Raw genomic sequence first — 21,157 nt, 5'->3', positions numbered from 1 at the left:
TATATATATATTTTGCATTTTTTCCCCTCTATCAGCCACTATATAATGATGCTGGGGTGTTTTCCTGCATTGAAACAGTCCTCTTTCTGAAAACCGTATTTTCCCTGTACTGTTTATGTTTGTGCAGTTCGTTTCCCCGGCCACCAGGGGGTGATGCTTCCATAAACTTCCATAGAGTCACACGGACACGGACGCGCACCGATGCGCACATGCGTGCGTTAATTTACGTCCCAGACAGACATAAACAATGTGGAAAATACGGATTTCAGAAAGAGGACTGTGTTTCAATGCAGGAAAACACCCCAGCATCATTATATAGTGGCTGATAGAGGGGAAAAAAATGCAATATATATATATATATATATATATATATATATATATATATATATATATATATATATATATATATATATATATATATAAATATTTTTTTAAATTTAGTTACTTAATGTTGCCTACAATACCTTTAAAGGCTATACTTAAAATAATCACACAACTTGTCTTTACTAGAATTACTTTATTTATAGCATAAACATTAAAACCACCTTACAATTATTTTAGAAATTTGAGCTGCATTCATGTCATGAAAGGTGCTATTTTCGTTTCATTTTAGTTATAGAGGGCCATTATAATTTATAAGGAAGGTAAAATAAACTTTACAGTAAAAGCAATCAAACTCAAAGAATTAGAAAAAACAAAAAGAATCAGCTGGGTGGGGTTGTTAGTTTCCTACATTCCTGCGCTATTGTTCTATAGGTTTTAACGGCCGGCGTGTTGAATGTCTCTCTCGTGGCCATCGCGGGCACCATTTGAACCTTCAGAGAGCTGCTTTGCGCTATAGTCATGGAAATTAAATTGGGCCCCGATGTAGGGGGCTCATCAGTTAAGCAAGGGGGCTGTGGACTCGAGGCCCTCACCCTTACGGCCCCCCTGCACACACGCACACGCACACACACACACACACAGAGTTATCGAATCCAATTGATGTAAATATGTCTCCACGAGAATCTTAATCCATGTGGTCACATGTAGTCAGAGATCATCATTGGAGCCACACCGTCCCCATGTGAATCCTGAGATCTACATGATTCTCACTGTTCTATTACAGCAGCTGTGTTTCCTTTTTTGCATATCATTGCTGTCGGGCAGAAACCTTATTTATCCATATTTTAACCCCGTTTTTGGGGTAAATGAATGCCCTAATTCATCGTACTACAGTGTCACACAAAAGTAGCAAAAATTGCCGATCTACAAGCTTTTGATCTGCTATTTCTGAATTTGAATCCTGAAAAGTTACAGTTTGGACACGATAGATTTCCACCGCACAGCAACAATATTATTATACCTACTTATAAAGTTTATTATCATAAATATGTATAGTCTCTATATTTAGTCTTTAGTCCTATGATCTCTGCGATTTCATGTATTCCAAATACACAGTCATAGATCCCTCTAGCCTCGCGTGGCCAGACAATATCACACGACACACTGCGTGGACATTAGTCTGGTCCCTATCAACGATAGAGTTTTTCCAAGGGGTGGTTACAAGTTCAGACTCTATTGGTTAGACCTAAACCAATCAGAACAGTGCTTCCTTGTACGAACCAATCAGAGCAGTGCTTCCTTGTACGTCATTGCTCCAAATAAGGTGATAAGCCCGCCCACATCTGGATACTGGGCCTTGATTGGTCCCTCACGACTTCGGAGGGAGAGAAATTAAATCTCTATCGAGGGGGGCGAGACCTAATCTGCCGGGGGCTAAAGTGCGATGCAATTTTGCAAAGGCAGATTCGTCTGGAACCAGGCTAAGATCCCTCTGGACGACGCGCTGTGTAGTCACGATCTGCGCGGCCGTAAAAGTGCTCTAAACTCCGTCTGTACTCACCCAATAATTCATTCCTAAGACTTGGAGTCAGATATTGTCCTCTAGTTTCATATCCATTTGAAAGTTCTGTCCGAAAACGTGTGTTCAGTGAAATATCTCCACTTTTCCACGAGCTGCACACGGACGACTTTCGAGGTAATGAATCACATCACCTGCCAATTGGTGCCCAAACATTTGTGCGTCCTAAAGGAAGTTTAGATATATTCAGTCCTGCACTCATTCCAGGCCCCTCGCCCGTACAGAAAGTCGTCCGTGTGCAGCTCGAGGAAAAGTGGAGATATTTCACTAAACACTCGTTTTCTGGCAGAACTTTCAAATGGATATATGAAACTAGAGGACAATATCTGACTCCAAGTCTTAGGAATTCATTATTGGGTGAGTATAGACGGAGTTTAGAGCACTTTTACGGCCGCGCAGATCGTGACCACACAGCGCGTCGTCCAGAGGGATCTATGACTGTGTATTTGGAATACATGAAATGTATGTAAGATCACAGACATTCTAGGGCTATCTCTAGTCCTTATTCATGTGAGATCATCGTCCTAATTATGAAAGCCCTTATTCATGTCACATCAAAGTCCTTATTATTAAAGTGCATATTGTATTCCTTCATTCCAGATCAGTGTGTGGAGTCCAGTCTGCAGGTGAAGATCAGTTCTCCAGCCAGGACTGTTTCTATTAAACAGGAACATGAAGACCACCTTGAACAGGAACCTGAAGACCACCTGGATCTCAGTAAGTTTTAAGCACTCTCTTGATTTATTTTATTGGTGAAAGTGGGCCGGTACTTAGGGTGTAAAGATTTTTTCGATTTTAAGCATTAACAATGCGACTATATCGATGCTTTGACCCCTGCATCTATCTAAATGTACCATGAATAGGACGATGGTTCGGTTGTAAAAGTATTAATGGGTTCACTGAAGCCGTGCAGTTAATTCTACTTCAGTATTAACTAACCAGCTGCAGAAGACTCACTGATCTAACATTTACAAGTATTTACTTTAAAGATCATAGGGACTGCCTCTCATTCACCTCTCATTCAGCATGTCTCGCATCTTCTATGAGAGCTGCAATGTAAACAAACAACGGCCACCATTTGCAGTACAGATTGCAGTCAGCGCACCATTACATTACAGTCATTTAGCAGACGCTTTTATCCAAAGCGACTTACAATAAGTGCATTCAACATAGGTAGGGAACGAAACTACTAATCACCAGAAGCATTAAGTGCATTCTCTTCTAAAACAAGCAACCAAGTGTATACCTAACGCTAAAGGAAAAGCGCAATATATCAGCTACCTAATTTCATAAACAGATGAGGCAAAATAGGAAAATCAAATGATCTTGCAAAAATATTTGCAAGGTGTGGGCAAAGAGTAATCTTGTTGATACTTTTCCAGCCACAACTGGTCACTGAGGTACTGCAGTGGAGGTCAAACCTTTCACAGAGTCTCATTGTATCTTTTTCCTAGACTTCCTGCATGTACTTGTGTGTAAAGAGGAGATTTCACCTGAAGAGGAGCGGAGCCCCAATCTGGTCCAGGAGGAACCAGAACCTCCACAGATTAAAGAAGAACAGGAGGAGTTACTTGAAAGACCAGAAGAGGCTGGTGGGTCAACATGACATTACTAGCAGTGAAAAGGGAAAACTAGCCGCCATTAATTCCGAAACACCGGTACTCACAAATCACTTAATTATTTTATTTTTTTTAATAGCTAAATTAGTTGATCTACAAGCTCACAACGCATCACGCATTTTGACTATGCAGGATGGAGGCAATTATTCTAGCACTTAGCATACCTAGTGACTGCACCTTTCAACTGAACAGAACATGGTAAACATCTATTGTTTGATTCGATTACATGGTATATGTAAGATAAAAGTTCTTTGTACTGGTGATTTCCACAGAGCACCACATGGAGAGGTCTACAGTATCTAGAGAGATGTCCTCCCAAACATACTCACCGTTTCCAGAGAGACAGCGAGAGACGGACGAGGGACGTGGACTGTTTGATGCAACGATGCAACCTGTTGTAAAGTTGTATAGGATAGGTATATAATGTTTTATTTACTTTACAACCTGTTGTAAAGTTGTATAGGATAGGTATATAATGTTTTATTTACTTTACAACCTGTTGTAAAGTTGTACGGGATAGGTATATACTGTTTTATTTACTTTACAACCTGTAGTAAAGTTGTACGGGATAGGTATCAGAGCATGTGAGCGGAGCGGAGCGGAGCGGGTGAAAATGCCGCTCCGCGCTCCAGGGGGCTGAAATGCCGCTCGCTATTCGCTCATGTTAAACCCCCCCGCGCTCCGCTCCCCGTCGCTCCTCGCTCACGTTGATTTGCGCAAATCTCGCTCCACGCTCCGCTCAAACCGGGTCGCTCAACAGTAAAAAAAAGAAAAGAAAAAGAAAGTAGAAATTCTAATGACATCTCGGTGCGCTGTGCACTGCGGATGTCTGTGTGTCTCTGAGTCCGTGCGACCGGGCATGCTCAAACATTCGGTGCGCGGCCCCCGCGAGGGCGGCCTGGAGCGGGAGGCGGTCCTCGCTCCGAGTAGCGCTCCAACCTTTTTATAACCAGCTCCGCGCTCACGTCAAAATCGCGTCGCTCCGCTCCGCTCACATGCTCTGATAGGTATATGCTGTTTTATTTACTGGTAGTTTAAACCTGTAGTAAAGTTGTACAGGATAGTTATTAAGGTTGGACGATATGCCAAAACATTCCTATTGGCCAATATATGATACATCGTCGGCCCTAAAAATCCGCAGATTGACCATATATTTGCTCTAGAAAAGCAATCATGTGAGAACAGATCCCCAGTCCTTTAAGCTCGAGTTATACTTCGCCGTACAGCGGGTCGTGTGTCGAAAATAGCAGATATACAAGCTCACAAGGTGTCGGGGATGCGACACATTGTGAGCTTGTAGATCTGCCATTTTCGGCGCACGACCCCGTCGTACGACAAAGTATACATTTGGCTGTGACGTGTAACTGCCATCACACAGTTTGTGTACAATATAAGAAGCAAGGCAGAAACGTGTTTTAACAAAAGTACAACAAGGTTTTATTTAATTAACAGGTTATTTCATTCATAGGGTCTCATCAACATAATTATCAATAAAAAGAGAATGCATCCAATGGGATGAGTAATAATAACAGTGGGTTAACAAAAAGTATTTTGTTAAAAGGTTAAAGCACTATATTCTGATAGTAAGCATCGCTATAGAGTGTTTGTTCAGTAACAGGAATCTCCCAGTCTCTCCAGCTCTTTAATAAACAGAAAATACATTTTCCGGTAGGTGTCAAAATCTCAGCCAATCAGGAGAAAGTACCCATTTTTAAGCTTCATTTTTATAGTGTTCCAGTTCCAATTTTGCCTGCTCATTTCTTAGTGTCATCACTTCCAATTTCACTTGTTTAATCTATATCCTGATTGAGTTCTCTATCCTGATGCATTTTCTGTTTTATAAAGAGCTGGAGAGACAAGTAGACTCCTTTTACTGAACAAACACTCTATAGCAATGAGTACTATCAGAATATAGAGCTATTTAACACTTATTTTAACCAAAGAAAATCACTTACCCTACCTTTAACAATAATATATACTGGGCATATATGGGCCAGTACTGGGGGAAGACGGGCAGGCTGACTGGCCCAGGGTAGTGGAACCCCAATAGATCACAGCAAACCAAAGCAAAATAAACAAAATGAATTAAACGATAGCAAACACCACAGAAAAGGGGCATTACCACAACCATTAGGCGGCCGTCACCTGTTCCCAACGTGGATCCCCAGCACCAGGCCTGTAATGGAAATGGTCATTAATAACCCACAGTTAAATATATGAAGCACTCTCTCGTAACTGAGGGTGTAAAGTCCGATATGAATCAGGTGATCGATTTAAGCGTTAACAATGTGACTACATCGATGCATGGACCCCTGCATCTATCTAAATGTACCATGAATAGGACAATAGTTCTGTTGTAAATGTATTAATTGGTTCACTGAAGCTGTGCCGTTAACTATACTTCCGTATTAACTAACCAGCTGCAGAAGACTCACTGATGTAACATTTACCAGTAATTACTTTCAAAATAATAGGGACTGCGTCTCATTCAGCTCGTCTCTCCTCTTCTATGAGAGCTGCAATATAAGCAGACAATGCCTACACTATTTTCAGCACAGAGCGCAGTCAGCACACCATCAAATTGGAAGATGAAAATGTTGGAAGATGTGGGCAAAGAGTAATCTTGTTGGTACTTTTTCCAGACAAAACTGGTCACTGAGGTACTGCAGTAGAGGTACAAGTTTCAAAACCTTTTATAGAGTCTCATTGAATATTTTTCCTAGACTTCCTGCACGTACCTGTGTGTAAAGAGGAGGTTTCACCTGAAGAGCGGAGCCCAAATCTGGTCCAGGAGGAACTAGAACCTCCACAGATTAAAGAAGAACGGGAGGAGCTACTTGAGAGACCAGAAGAGGCTGGTGGGTCAACGTTGACATTACTAGCAGTGAAAAGTGAAGATGATGATGAAAACAGAGAGACAGAGCCTGTAGCCAGCACCTCAACTGAACACATGAAAACACAAGCTGATGTAGAGGACTGTGGAACATCACAACCAACTAGTGATGACCAGCTCCTCTCTTCACACTGTTCTGAATCAGACACTGAAGACAGTGATGAGTGGGAGGAGACTAGGGGAGATCAGTCAGCTTTAAACACACTGAAATCACACAAGACACAAAATGTGGGAGGACAGCGCAAGCTGTCCCAGGACCTGAAATCATCGAAACAAACTCACTCCATGAAGAGTCTCACAGGGAAGAAATGTTTTAGTTGTACATGTGGCAAAATGTTTAATACAAAGGGAAATCTGAAGAGTCACACAATGATTCACACAGGGGAAACACTATTTTCTTGTACAGTTTGTGGTAAAGGCTGTGCTCGCAAGGATTATCTAAAAAAACACATGATGACTCATACAGGCGAAAGGCCCTTTTCTTGTACAGAATGTGGTAAAGGCTGTGTTCAAAAGGGTGATCTAAAAAAACACATGAGGACTCATACAGGTGAAAAGCCCTTTGCTTGTACAGTATGTGGTAAAGGCTGTGCTTGCAAGAGTAATCTAAAAACACACAAAAGGCTTTACTCGCACAAGTCATCTAAAAACACACATGAGGACTCATACAGGCGAAAAGCCCTATACTTGTACAGTTTGTGGTAAAGGATGTAGTCAAATTGGTGAGCTAAAAAAACACATGAGGACTCATACAGGCGAAAAGCCCTATTCGTGTACAGTTTGTGGTAAAGGATTTGTTCAATCGGGTCATCTAAAAACACACATGAGGACTCATACAGGTGAAAAGCCCTATACTTGTACAGTTTGTGGCAAAGGATGTAGTCAAATTGGTGATCTAAAAACACACATGAGGACTCATACAGGCGAAAAGCCCTATACTTGTACAGTTTGTGGTAAAGGATGTAGTCAAATTGGTGAGCTAAAAAAACACATGAGGACTCATACAGGCGAAAAGCCCTATTCGTGTACAGTTTGTGGTAAAGGATGTGTTCAATCGGGTGATCTAAAAACACATATGAGGACTCATACAGGCGAAAAGCCCTTTTCTTGTACAGTATGTGGTAAAGGCTTTGCTCGCACAAGTCATCTAAAAATACACATGAGGACTCATACAGGCGAAAAGCCCTTTTCTCGTACAGTTTGTGGTAAATGATGTGTTCAATCGGGTGATCTAAAACACATATGAGGACTCATACAGGTGAAAAGCCCTTTTCTTGTACAGTATGTGGTAAAGGCTGTGCTCGCAAGGGTACTCTAAAAAGACACATGAGGACTCATACAGGCTAAAGACCTATTATTTTGCAGTGTATCGTAAAGGCTTTACTGAAATGGGTAATCTAAAAAAGACACATGAGGACTCATACAGGCGAAAGGCCCTTTTCTTGTACAGAATGTGGTAAAGGCTGTGTTCAAAAGGGTGATCTAAAAAAACACATGAGGACTCATACAGGTGAAAAGCCCTTTGCTTGTACAGTATGTGGTAAAGGCTGTGCTTGCAAGAGTAATCTAAAAACACACATGATAACTCATACAGGCGAAAAGCCTTGTTCTTGTACAGTATGTGGTAAAGGCTTTACTCGCACAAGTCATCTAAAAACACACATGAGGACTCATACAGGCGAAAAGCCCTATACTTGTACAGTTTGTGGTAAAGGATGTAGTCAAATTGGTGAGCTAAAAAAACACATGAGGACTCATACAGGCGAAAAGCCCTATTCGTGTACAGTTTGTGGTAAAGGATTTGTTCAATCGGGTCATCTAAAAACACACATGAGGACTCATACAGGTGAAAAGCCCTATACTTGTACAGTTTGTGGCAAAGGATGTAGTCAAATTGGTGATCTAAAAACACACATGAGGACTCATACAGGCGAAAAGCCCTATACTTGTACAGTTTGTGGTAAAGGATGTAGTCAAATTGGTGAGCTAAAAAAACACATGAGGACTCATACAGGCGAAAAGCCCTATTCGTGTACAGTTTGTGGTAAAGGATGTGTTCAATCGGGTGATCTAAAAACACATATGAGGACTCATACAGGCGAAAAGCCCTTTTCTTGTACAGTATGTGGTAAAGGCTTTGCTCGCACAAGTCATCTAAAAATACACATGAGGACTCATACAGGCGAAAAGCCCTTTTCTCGTACAGTTTGTGGTAAATGATGTGTTCAATCGGGTGATCTAAAACACATATGAGGACTCATACAGGTGAAAAGCCCTTTTCTTGTACAGTATGTGGTAAAGGCTGTGCTCGCAAGGGTACTCTAAAAAGACACATGAGGACTCATACAGGCTAAAGACCTATTATTTTGCAGTGTATCGTAAAGGCTTTACTGAAATGGGTAATCTAAAAAAGACACATGAGGACTCATATATGGGGGATGCCTTAGTTTAAGACATATGATCATTCAGTCTAATCCAGGATGACGATGACAAGGATACTAAAGCAACTGAATAACATAATCTGACAATATCAACATGACTGAATAAAATAAACATAAATAGTTTCTTGAGATGGATTTGGAATTTTAATTTTATTTTAATGTATTTATTTGTTTTAGCAGTATTCCCTCCAGCTCATTTACTTAATCAGTTACTGGTAGTTTAATATGAGCATCACTGTGTCTGTCCACATTTGTCAGGATTTAATAACTCATATTCATTCATATTCATCTAATAATCATTATGTTCATTGATATGCAGTAAATAATGTTGCAGTAAAGTGCTGACACGCTGCTGGGTTTGTGTAGCTGTTCACTGTGTGTTGACATGTTTGTTGTTTAGATTGTTACAATATCATAGTACATAATATGGTAGATACCAGGGAGACAGTGTACATTGTCACTTAGTTTGATTTCATGTTTATATTCTACAGAGTTTTGTGTCTTTATAGAGGTGTTTTATAGACTCAGATCACATGTTATCCCTTGGGGGAAATTATTACGTTTTTGTGTTGTTTAATAAAGTTGTTGTTTAATACAGTTCCTCTATGCGTGCTATATCATTCAAATATTCAACTTCTTGTTTATGCCCAGAATGACAAGGATATCCACAGGTTCTGTAGAAATGTGTAGCATTTGTAGAAATAAACGATGTTAAAAGCAATGTTCACTAATTAAATAGCGTTTAAAATAATTTGTTCATAATGGATTTTTTGTATGTCTGAGACACCATGTGTATCTTATCCCCAAAATGTTGATTTTTTTTTTCTTTTTCCTCTAATCTAGCTAATTTGACATTGTGTTATGTTAATTCTTCATTACTTACGATGCATAAGTGGGTTCAGGTTCTATTAAATACGTATTTTTAATTATTTTTTTAACATTTATTTGTATTATTCTAAATTTCTTGGGGGGGGGGGTCCAATCTGAAGTTAGGGGGAGACAAATCTCCCCCGTACCCCCCGGGATTTTTATTTGTATTTTTTTCCGTCCAGGGTCCGCCTGTTGCGTACCCCTGGAATGGCATATATTTGAACTGAATACACACGTCGCTGCTCCTCTTTTAAACCTGATTCTTAACTGTGAATTGTGTGGTATTCTCTGAATGAAAACCCCAGGGTAGTGTAGCCTGGTATTCTGTTCTGGGCCTAAGTGCCCTGGTTAAATATAATTTGTACAATCCAGTCGATTAAATGCCCCCTAAGCGTTGTCAGTATTGAAACTTTACTTTTACGTAAGTAAAATATTTGAGTACTTTTTCCATCACTGCTGTTTCCTGGCAGGAAGGAAGGGGGAACTGATGGCAGGTGCTTCTCCAGTTCCTCTGTGAAGAGTGCAGCACCTGCCATTACCAGCATGGTGGTTGTTGCCATTCTGACACCAGTCTGGGATGGCTTCCAGGCTGTGAATAAAATGTATTCATTTAGTATTGTAAGTCTCTTAACTGCTGCCATTAATTCTGCTTCCCTTTTTTTTTTGGAGCTTAACACTGTGGCATTCCATGTTTGCATAAACTCCTGCAGCCTCTCCAGCCTCCAATTGCCAATTGCCCCCAGCAGTGGTGTTTGGTGGATACAGCGCTGCATATATCAAACATGTTTTATTAGTGTCAAACAGAAGGAGCAAGCACTGCCTGTGTTCAGTGGCTTCCTTAAACAGGTGCTCTTCAGTCAAACAGGTAGATATCATACTATAATTCTAGTAAGGGCGTAGTGGTGAGTAGGTGAAGCTACCCGGTTCTCCTCAGTGGCTCGAGCAATTGCTCTGATTTTGCACACAGCCATTGACCATTACCATCTGAACTTAACTGTGAAGCCCGTTTTTCAATTTCACCAAATCTCAGCTTCTTATTAGCGTTTTTGTGTCAAACACTGTCGCCATGGTTACGGGGCTGCCCAGCTATGGGACGAACTGCCTCCCGGGTTGCCAGATCATGTGCGCATATCCCCCCACGGATGCGTCGACCGGGTATGGTCTAGTATGTATAAACCCCCCAAAGTTCTGCTTGTGGTGCAGACTGAATCCTGAGGCACTCTGTGAAGACTGAATGCCTCAGTATTCTTCTCCCTAGGCAGTCTGCACCACAAGCAGAAGGTCCTAAGACCATCGTTCCTGCATGGTTCGCCCAGGCTTTTTTTCTTTTGAAACAAAAAAAAAGCCATGGGTTTCCGAGGCTAACCAAACAGTAAATGTGTGTTGTTAGTGCAACATACTTTCATTTTATCAAAGCTTTTAGCTGTTGATATGTCTCTTGCAGGAACGAAGCTTTTACAACGTCACTAACTGGTTTGTTCATATAGTGTGATGGTAAATTAAAGGCAAAAACCTGAATGTACCACAGCGATGACTTGTATGTCCCGCTCTCTCCACATGCCGCAATAATGCTTTACATGTACTATCACATGAGGAGGCTAGTGAAGAGACACACCTACCTGAGCTGGTCCCAGGCTGGACGGCACCCTGGACTGCTCTGGCGGAACCTACACCGATCTCTGGACACACCTCACACCAGTGTTGATTTTGACAGCAAATCTTGATATAGTTTTAGTCATAGTGTCTTGAATAAAATTCCGTTTCGTTTTAGTCATATTTTAGTCACCTGAAATATTGTAGTTTTTGTCTAGTTTTAGTCGACTAAATATCATACGATTATAGCGCCGTCAAATCAAACTTTTGGAAGATGTGGGCGAAGAGTAATCTGTTGATAATTCTTTCAGCCACAGCTATGCAAGGTCTAATATCTGATTTTATACTTGTTCTGCAGTAGAGGTACAAGATATCAAGTAGACACTGGACAGCGTTTCGCCGTCAGTGTTGGATACAGACACCAAGGTTTTGTTGTTCTGAATGAAGCCAATGTGGAAGTAATGTGAAAACACTGCAGTTCTCTTAATGGCAGGTGGTGCTAATTCCACTCTTTGAAGTAGCTACAACTGAAAAAAATAAATAATAATTCTACTCTCGGTTTAATTACTGGAAAACCTTTCCATAAAGACATTGTTTTCAAATGCAAGTTTCAAGTCTTCTTTCAAACAACATGATATGTGTTTTTAAAATGTATTATAAAGAAGGGTCGCTCCCCTTCCCAAGTAATACCATTAGATTTCTGGAACCGGAAATCTAAGATGGTGGATATGAATTTACTGAACTACAGGCTGTAGAATCTGTAGAAACCAATGGGTGACACCACGCTCCCTTCGTCCACATTGTTTTTTTTTACAGTTTGTGGTTGCATGTCAAAGTAGCCAAAGACAATAATAACACACACCCTCCGTCTTTAATGCTGAGCCAAAGTGCAAAGAATAGGATCATGAAGAAAAGATGGGGGCTCGCAACTCACTTATAATGCTCCAACTTCATTCTCTGCAGCAAACAAAAGACGTTTTGACCTTGTTTCTTCTTCAGGCTGCCTAGAATGGTTGCGGCCAATAACAAGTGTCTTTGATAAAATAGAAATAGAAATGGAGAATTTATTTACGGGTGAAGTTCTTCCAACTACCAAATACATAAAACAGGAAACAAAGGAAAATAAAGCAATTAAAACAACTGAGCTTTGTTTTTAAAAAACAGTGTGCACAACCTCACTTATTCACTTTTTTTTGTTGAACTTGTTTGTCCTGCACCTGGGTACTAAAGTCCTAGAAAGACCAGCTTTTCATAAAACAGAGGGAACACTGTATGACAAGTTCAAACCTTTTATAGAGTCTCATTGTATCTTTTTCCTAGACTTCCTGCATGTCCCTGTGTGTAAAGAGGGGGTTTCACCTGAAGAGGAGTGGAGGTCCAGTCTGGTCCAGGAGGAACCACAATCTCCACGGATTAAAGAGGAACAGGAGGAGCTACTTCAAAGACCTGAAGAGGCTGGTGGGTCAACGTTGACATTACTAGCAGTGAAAGGTGAAGGTGATGATGAAAACAGAGAGACAGAGCCTGTAGCCAGCACCTCAACTAAACACATGAAAACACAAGCTGATGTAGAGGACTGTGGAACATCACAACTAACTAGTGATGAACAGCTCCTCTCTTCACACTGTTCTGAATCATACACTGAAGACAGTGATGACTGGGAGGATCAGTCAGCTTTTAACACGCTGAAATCACACAAGAAAAAAAATGTGGGAGGACAGTGCAAGCTGTCCCAGGACCTGAAATCATCGAAACAAACTCACTCCATGAGAGTCACACAGGGAAGACAAGTTTTAGTTGTACAGAGTGTGGCAAAATGTTTAATCTAAAGGGAAATCTGAAGAGACACACAATGATTCACAGAAGAGAAAAGCCATTTCCTTGTGCAGTTTGTGGTCAAAGCTTTGCTGAAAAGGCTAAAGTAATAAGGCACATGAGGACTCATACAGGCGAAAAGCCCTTTTCTTGTACAGTTTGTGGTAAAGACTTTCTTTGCAAAAGTAATCTAATAAACCACATGAGGACTCATTCAGGCGAAAAGCCCTTTTCTTGTGCAGTTTGTGTTCAAAGCTTTGCTGAAAAGGCTAAAGTAAAAAGGCACATGAGGACTCATACAGGCGAATAGCCATTTTCTTGTAAAGTTTGTGGTCAAAGATTTAATCAGAAAAGTTCTATAAAAACACACATGAGGACTCATACAGGCGAAAAGACAGTTTCTTGTAAAGTTTGTGGTCAAAGATTTAATCAGAAAAGTTCTATAAAAACACACACGAGGACTAATTCAGGCGAAAAGCCCTTTTCTTGTGCAGTTTGTGGTCAAAGCTTTGCTGAAAAGGTGAAAGTAAAAAGGCACATGAGAACTCATACAGGGGGGGAAGCCTTTTAGTTGAAGTTAGTCACACACAGACACATGTGATCATTCAGTCTAATCCAGGATGACAATGACAAGGATACTAAACCAGAGGAATCACATAATATGACAATATCAACATGACTGAATAAAACAAACTAAACTATTTGTTTCTAGTTTCTTGTGTATAGAGTTTTGTTTTCTTGTCTATGGATCTTATTTTCGATTCAACATGATGGAAATTTCAAATGTTTCTTTTCTTTATTATCTTGCATTATTTCCTCCAGCTCATAGATTATTGGTAGAACAATATGAACACCAGTGCCTAATATGAGCATCAGCGCCTGTCTACATTTGTCAGGAGTAAAACGAGTCATGCTCATTATTATATTATTAATGAATATATTCATAGTCATTATTATTTTTATTGATATGCGTTCAATAATTATTATGTTCATTGAAATGCATGCAATAACGGTGCAGCAAAGTGCTGACAAGCTGCTGGGTTTGTGTAGCTGTTCACTGTGTGTTGATATGTGTGTTGTTTGGATTGTTAAATTATCATAGTACATATGTGTTGGATTTTGTCTTTATTGAGGTGTTTTTCTGAACTCAAAGAAATCATTTTATACCTGGGAAAATAAATATTGATAATGTTTTTGTTTGTTTGGTTTAATAAAGGTTTCACAGGTCCTCTATGTGTGCCATCATTACAGAAATATTATCAAATATGTGTTGTACATACCCCATAACTACTGTGAACAATACAGTCAAATGACACACTGTATGCCTTGTACTTAAGCTATTACTACTACTTAAGCTAGGGTACATGAGTAAGTATTCATTTTATAGTCTGCATACATTATATTATTATCCTTATTACAGTGGTAATTCTTCTTGTCATTATAAAATAATAATTTCGATTGATTTTCAGTGACTAGCCTTTCTAGAATGTCACACATTCAATCATTTTTCTTGTGATGCGTTTTTTTTTTGCAGCCGGCTGGTCATTCAGTGGGCGGGACGTGTGGACGGGCGTTTAGACGATCTCAGTGGTGCATTTGCAGGTGGAGGCGCAATAATTTGCGAGCATTGTGCAACCCCACTTTTTCGTCTGGCCAGGACAGTTGCTGAACCGGTCACGATAGGGACATGGGTTGGCTGAGAGAGAGAGAGAGAGAGAGAGAGAGAGAGAGAGAGAGAGACATAAAGTGTTTTGTATTGGTTGATGACATGCATTAGTGTGTTATTTTGTATGCGATGTTGATGAATTGAATACATAGGACCACAACAGAAACAAGTCCCCAGGACATTTTTGTGTTATGCTTTTTTTAGCCTTAATGTCTGACTGTACAACACATGTTGCTTACATTTTTTTTCTTTACCCACTATTTTGTAACCCCTTTTCGCCCGGTGCCAATTTTCTAAGTGATCCTGGGCACTACACTCCCCCCGCCAGCCTAGGGAGCCCAGAGCCGCGCTCATGCCTCCTTCAATGCATGAGAGCCAACTGACCTTCTTATCACCTGACAGGGGGGAGTTTCCCCGTTAGGACGTAGCGCGTGGAAGGAACACGTTATTCCAACCAGTTCCTTTCCCCTCCATGTCATGGGGGGGCGGTATAGTGACCAGGATCACTACATGTTTTTGTGAGGGTACCTACCCTAGGAGACACGGGGAGAACATGCAAACTCCACACAGAGAGGCCCTCTCGCCAACCCCACCTAGGGTATGGGCGCTGATGACGCGGAGGAGAAGACACGCCCACAGCGTCCCCGGCGGGAATCGAACCCAGGACCTTCTAGCTGTGTGGTAGAAATATGGTCACTTACTGCACAGCTTGTCGTCACAGGCATTGGGACAGTCACCACAAGATGGTCCAGACTTGTAAGGGTTGGTGGGTAAGTTACCACTGCAATGTGGGTCACAACAACATCAAATATTAAACATTATATATGATCAGAGAGTGTCTGAGACAGCAAACCGTTGTTGTTGTTGTTGTTGTTTTTTTGTGTTTTTTGTATGTCCATATACACACACATTAATGAATAATTCATTTTCCAGCCATCCTAGGCAGATGTTTTCCACCTGGATCTACAGTACCGTTGACCTACTACACTACACTACACCCTAATGCAGTTGTCTTCAACAGGGGGTCCAGGACCCTTAGGGGGTCCTCAGAGTTACTGCACCACACAGTACCGCCTACTTGCGCCGGTCGTTTCCATTGTCCACAGTGGGCTCAGTGGAGCTCCACAAATACGTTAACGTAACGTATACGGTAAAAGGGGTGCCACGTACTCCACAAATCGATCGCTGCGAGTCGCAATAAATTACGGCCCACCGGTTATTGTTTTATACTGTATATGTATTCTGGATCTTCTCAGTGAGATGTCTCCCGTGTGTCTCTGCTGGTGTACAATGGGCAGGTGAAAGACTCCACCGTGTTTGTGTGTTTGCTCTGTACGTATATATACAGAACCAAATGAATAGTGTAGAACAGGGGTGGGCAACTTTGATGATGTAGAGGGCCACTATATTTCCACACTCACTCCAGACTCAGAGGGCCACATTGCATATACTGTCGGGCGGAAACCTCTTATCTGCGTATTTTCACTTTTTTCGTGAATTAATGCCGGACTTTGCCATTCTGTGTCACACAAAAGTAGCAAAAATAGCCGATCTACAAGCACAAAACGCTTCACATTTTTACACCTTTTTTTTTTACAAATTTTTATTTAATTTCAAATGCATTTAGTTATACTTATGTTAACTTTATGAACTTAAATACAAATACATTGGACATAAAAAGGCAATAGAATTGTAATAGTAGTCATTAAGCTACTTGTGTTCCATGTGTAGCACTGGCCCTTTAAGGAAAGTGCATAAAGAGGGGTGGCCAGGTTTGTGGCCTGTCTAGCCAGAAGCCTGGCTTGAGTGTTTGTGAGAGAGACCTGGAGGCATGAGGGGTACAGACTAATTCTCGGTAAGACAATCTGAAACAAATGACAAGTTTTTTATAACTCATTGCAGCAATAGTATATATATAAGAGTTTCGATAGGCTGACAATATTAGGCCTGTTGTTAATTATACTAATATATATCTGTATTTCCAGAAGCCTCCAGGTCCTTTTAGCAGCAGTACCCTGTGGCTGTGCAGGCCTATATCAATGGGAGCCATGAGCATACAGTATATTGACTCATTGGGTATGTTTGTTATTTTGCTGTATTTTGTCATCTTGCTATAGGGGCCTAATGTCTGGGATGAATTGTTGGAGGGTTGGTCTAATGCTTTATCATTTGATTTTTTGTAGGAGCTGAACTAACCATCACTGTTTTTCCCACCGTGCCATATATACTATTTAGACTGGATTTTTGCTATTGGACTGTGCAATAGGGTTGACTGAGGACAGAGCTATACTGGGCCATTAAGTAGCATTGCATGATTTTGATTTTGTTTTGCGTATTTGTAGTTTGTTTTGATTTGCTTATTTACTTTATTTGCTTTTGGTTTTGCATTATTTGGATTTGATTTGTTTAATTTTGGTATATTTACTTTAGAGGCCCCGAAGCCCTTACCCTTATTACCCCTTTGCCTTTTGGGTTTAGTCCCTTTGCAGAACTCCCAGTAATACTAACCGCTTTCTTTCTTTCTGTATTTTAACATGACTACTTTTTATACCAACTGTTTGAATAAACTTGACACATTTGATACATCAGCCTCTGGTTCTGTTCATTCTGAACCCGTACCTTTCTGGGGAACCATACCTTGGTCAGTCCTATATATCTACCGTATTTATACAGTATATGGTTAATGTGTTTAAAGGATCCCTCACTCCTATATGTGTGGGTGGCGTAGTCATTGCTTTACATAGCCCTGCTACATGTTTGGAATTACCTGCGGGCCGCATTAAGTGAAGGTGGGGGCCGCATGTGGCCCCCGGGCTGCCAGTTGCCCATGTATGGTGTAGATTAGAAGTATTTGTACTTACGCTGGACAGTACTGACACACATAGAAGTATTTGTACGCAGCGTTGGGGCAGTGGGCCACGGCACATCCCACCTCGTTGGAGCGGTACCACACCACCTGTACACGCATGCACACACAGTGACACAACACAACAGCAACTCAGCGTGTAAACAATGCACAAAATGTACACTGTAGCTCCCAGTACAGTACCACGTTATCAATTAAAACAGTTTGACAAATTTTGACAAAGTGCAAATATAAACGGTGTACCTGTGTGAAGTGTCCGACCAGTGCCAAGCTGACCGATAAGTCGCCGTAGCGAAAGTTATTCACCTCATCATACCAGGCCTGGATAGCGGTGTCCCATGGCAACTTAGAACTGGAACTGTATATGTTCTCACCACATCCACTGGCTATACCAAGAGAGAGAGAGAGAGTCATGTCATTAGCCGCTCAGTGAATTCTTTAAAGCGTATAAAACATACTTGTGTAAAAAATTGTGTAGGGTTATTCTACTGGCACTAATTTGTCCATCGGTTCGCGAGATCCATCGATCCACTGTCCCACATAGAATCTGTCTGTCTGTCCGTCCGTCCCGTCCAGGAATCTGTTTATTTGCCTGGGTCTGTCTGTCTCTCGATATGCTCACCTCCAAGTCCTCTGCTAACTGCTACTGTACTAGCTAATTGATTAAAGTTAATTAAAAGGAAGGTTTGCTCTCCTATCACAACTAGAACTGAGGTTGATAAACCTGTGTCTACAATGTGATCTGTGATGCCAATATTTACTCTCCCACTCAGGACGTTTTTTTATGCAACAGAAGCCACAGGCCAGCTTATCTGAGAGCACTGGAAGTAGTGACAGTGGACCAAAAGTCCCCTCTCTAATGGTCGGGTGGAAACCACATATGTCCAAATAGATTTTTACTTTTTCAGGATTCAAATACAAAAATAGCAGTAGTAGTAGCAGATCCACAAGCTGGAAACGTGGCACGAAGCGACACGCTTTGATGCTTTTGTGTGACGCGGTAGTATGATCAGGTAGGACGTTGATTTATGGGGGGGGAAAAACACAAACAGCTAAAATATGGAGATAAGAGGTTTCTGCCCGACAGCAACGATTATGTTGTGAAGACGGGTGATGCACTTATTTAAAGGGGTCTTACTACTGATGGTTCTCTGGTCGGAGGGGCTGTGGTTATTGGAGCAGCCATTGGCCCATTTCTGAGCGTTGGCTGCGGCTTCATTGCTCCAACTCTGTGAGAATGAGAGACACAGGATGTTAGATCTGTATGAGAACCATTGATATAGTTAATGGTCATAAACAGTGCATGAGAACCACTGATATAGTTAGTGGTCATAAACAATGTATGAGAACCACTGATAGTTAGTGGCCATAAACAGTGTATGAGAACCACTGATAGTTAGTGGCCATAAACAGTGTATGAGAACCACTGATAGTTAGTGGCCATAAACAGTGTATGAGAACCACTGATAGTTAGTGGCCATAAACAGTGTATGAGAACCACTGATAGTTAGTGGCCATAAACAGTGTATGAGAACCACTGATAGTTAGTGGTCATAAACAGTGTATGAGAACCACTGATAGTTAGTGGCCATAAACAGTGTATGAGAACCACTGATAGTTAGTGGTCATAAACAGTGTATGAGAACCACTGATATAGCAATCTGGAATCCATTCGGTAAAAAAAAAGAAAAGGGGTCACCCCCACCCCCCTTTTTTTCTAGAAACAGTAACTGGGTTCTTAGTCCACTTCTTCATGGGTGCTTCTGTGTTTATTCCTATTAACATTATTAATAGTGATTGACCACTATATCAGTGGTTCTCCAACTTTTTCATGTCAAGGGAGACCCATATCTGAACATGTTTTGTGCCCCCTTAAAAATATTCAATTGACAACGCTTGTTGTCAATTGAATACATGGCTGGTGAGACACTGGATTGTATATATTTTCTTAATGTGTCTTGTATGTCTTTTGTACTCTATGGACCTTCTGGAGAGACTGAAATAAAGATTGAATTGAATGGAATACAGTATATGGAGTATCTTACCATCTTAAGCATGTTGCTGGCGGTAGGCTGCACACCTGTAGTATATAATACATAGTATATTATATCGTTGCTGTCCGGCAGGAACCAGCTGACTACATTTTTCCGCTTTTGCATTTTTTTTTCCATAAATCAGGGCCATTGAACACCCTTTACGTCTGTGTGTTGATTAAAACAATATTGAACCAATGAAAAGTATTAAAAAGTGCTTCTGACAAAACCATCTAACTCCATTGGAACCTCAAACTTTCTGCTAAACCAGCTAAGTTCACCATAGGGGGGTGGAGTTAGCTGGTTTTGCTGATTCCAGGTTCCACCTCCTTTTGACCTCCAACCTCATTGTGAGCTTGGAGGTCCATTCAGCTGTTCTTATCAATGATGAACAAAACCTCCTAACTCCACTTTTTCTTTGTTTTTGTCATTTCCTGAAAAATTTACATTTTGAGTTAGCTGGTTGCTGCCGAACAGCAGAGATTTATTTATATATATATATATATATATATATATATATATATATATATATATATATATATGTATATGTATATGTATATATATATATATGTATATATATATATATATATATATATATATATATATATATATATATATATATATATATATTAGCATTATTAGTATTACCTCTTCTCAGCTCATTGTGTTTGTTCACAATGTAATTCTGGTCTGACACGGAGACAGCACCTACTGTACATGAACACAAACAGACCAAAAAGACAGAAATTACATGAAATTCTGACAAACAACCTTTTTACAATTGGAATGACTTTTAAATAACGGTACACACTCACCCTCCTGCAGGTGCAGCATCGAGATGAGATAGAGAAGAAAGGTTAATTAATACCTTGCAAAGTGCATTAATTCAAAACAGATTTGTGACATGTCTGAAAGGAAAACGTTCAATGTTCATAAGAAACTCTTGCATCATCATATGGAAATAGAAAAATACCATATTATGAATAAGTATCTCTGGTGTAGCCTAAAGTGTGACCTGATGCCACATTTTTGGGTCCAATTTTGCACAGTCCTTTAGACCAGTGGTTCCTAAACTGGGGGTCAAAACCCCCAGGTGTATTCCCAAATTATTGTGGGGTGTCCCCAGATAATTAGCTTAATGTGCAACATTGTTTTCTCATTCAACATTAAACAAAACAACATACAGTATAAGTCTATTCAGGGTATCTGCGCATTTCTAAAGAGACCTTTTTAACACCAAATTGTCAAATATTATGTAAGAATGTGGCAAACATTGTGCGAGGCGTTGTGAGCTTGTAGTTGGGCTATTTTCACAATATTTATCTGTGGAACTGAGTCAAACTAAATGTAATACCTATAATTCCAAGTGCTTGTCAGGGTGAGGGGTCCTCAGTTCAAATATGATTATTTTGGGGGGTCGCAGCCTGAAAAGTTTGAGAACCCTTGCTTTAGACCAGC

At 40.5% G+C, this 21,157-nt stretch overlaps 1 protein-coding gene across 1 annotated transcript; it reads left to right on the top strand.

Moving 5' to 3' along the window:
• Positions 1-1,768: 1,768 nt before the first annotated feature.
• LOC311063006 (uncharacterized protein) lies at positions 1,769-14,712 on the top strand (the record flags this gene model as incomplete). Its single annotated transcript, XM_084082223.1, has 6 exons — positions 1,769-1,832; positions 2,504-2,620; positions 3,358-3,495; positions 3,795-3,938; positions 6,246-6,965; positions 14,669-14,712. 6 exons carry the CDS (start codon positions 1,769-1,771, stop codon positions 14,710-14,712), a joined length of 1,227 nt encoding a protein of 408 aa, XP_083938349.1.
• Between the last annotated feature and the right edge of the window lie 6,445 nt (positions 14,713-21,157).

Source organism: Gymnoscopelus microlampas, assembly GCF_963454915.1.
Source record: "Gymnoscopelus microlampas genome assembly, chromosome: 16".
In the NCBI taxonomy this organism is placed as follows: domain Eukaryota; kingdom Metazoa; phylum Chordata; class Actinopteri; order Myctophiformes; family Myctophidae; genus Gymnoscopelus; species Gymnoscopelus microlampas.
This window is presented reverse-complemented; position numbering and strand designations above follow the sequence as displayed.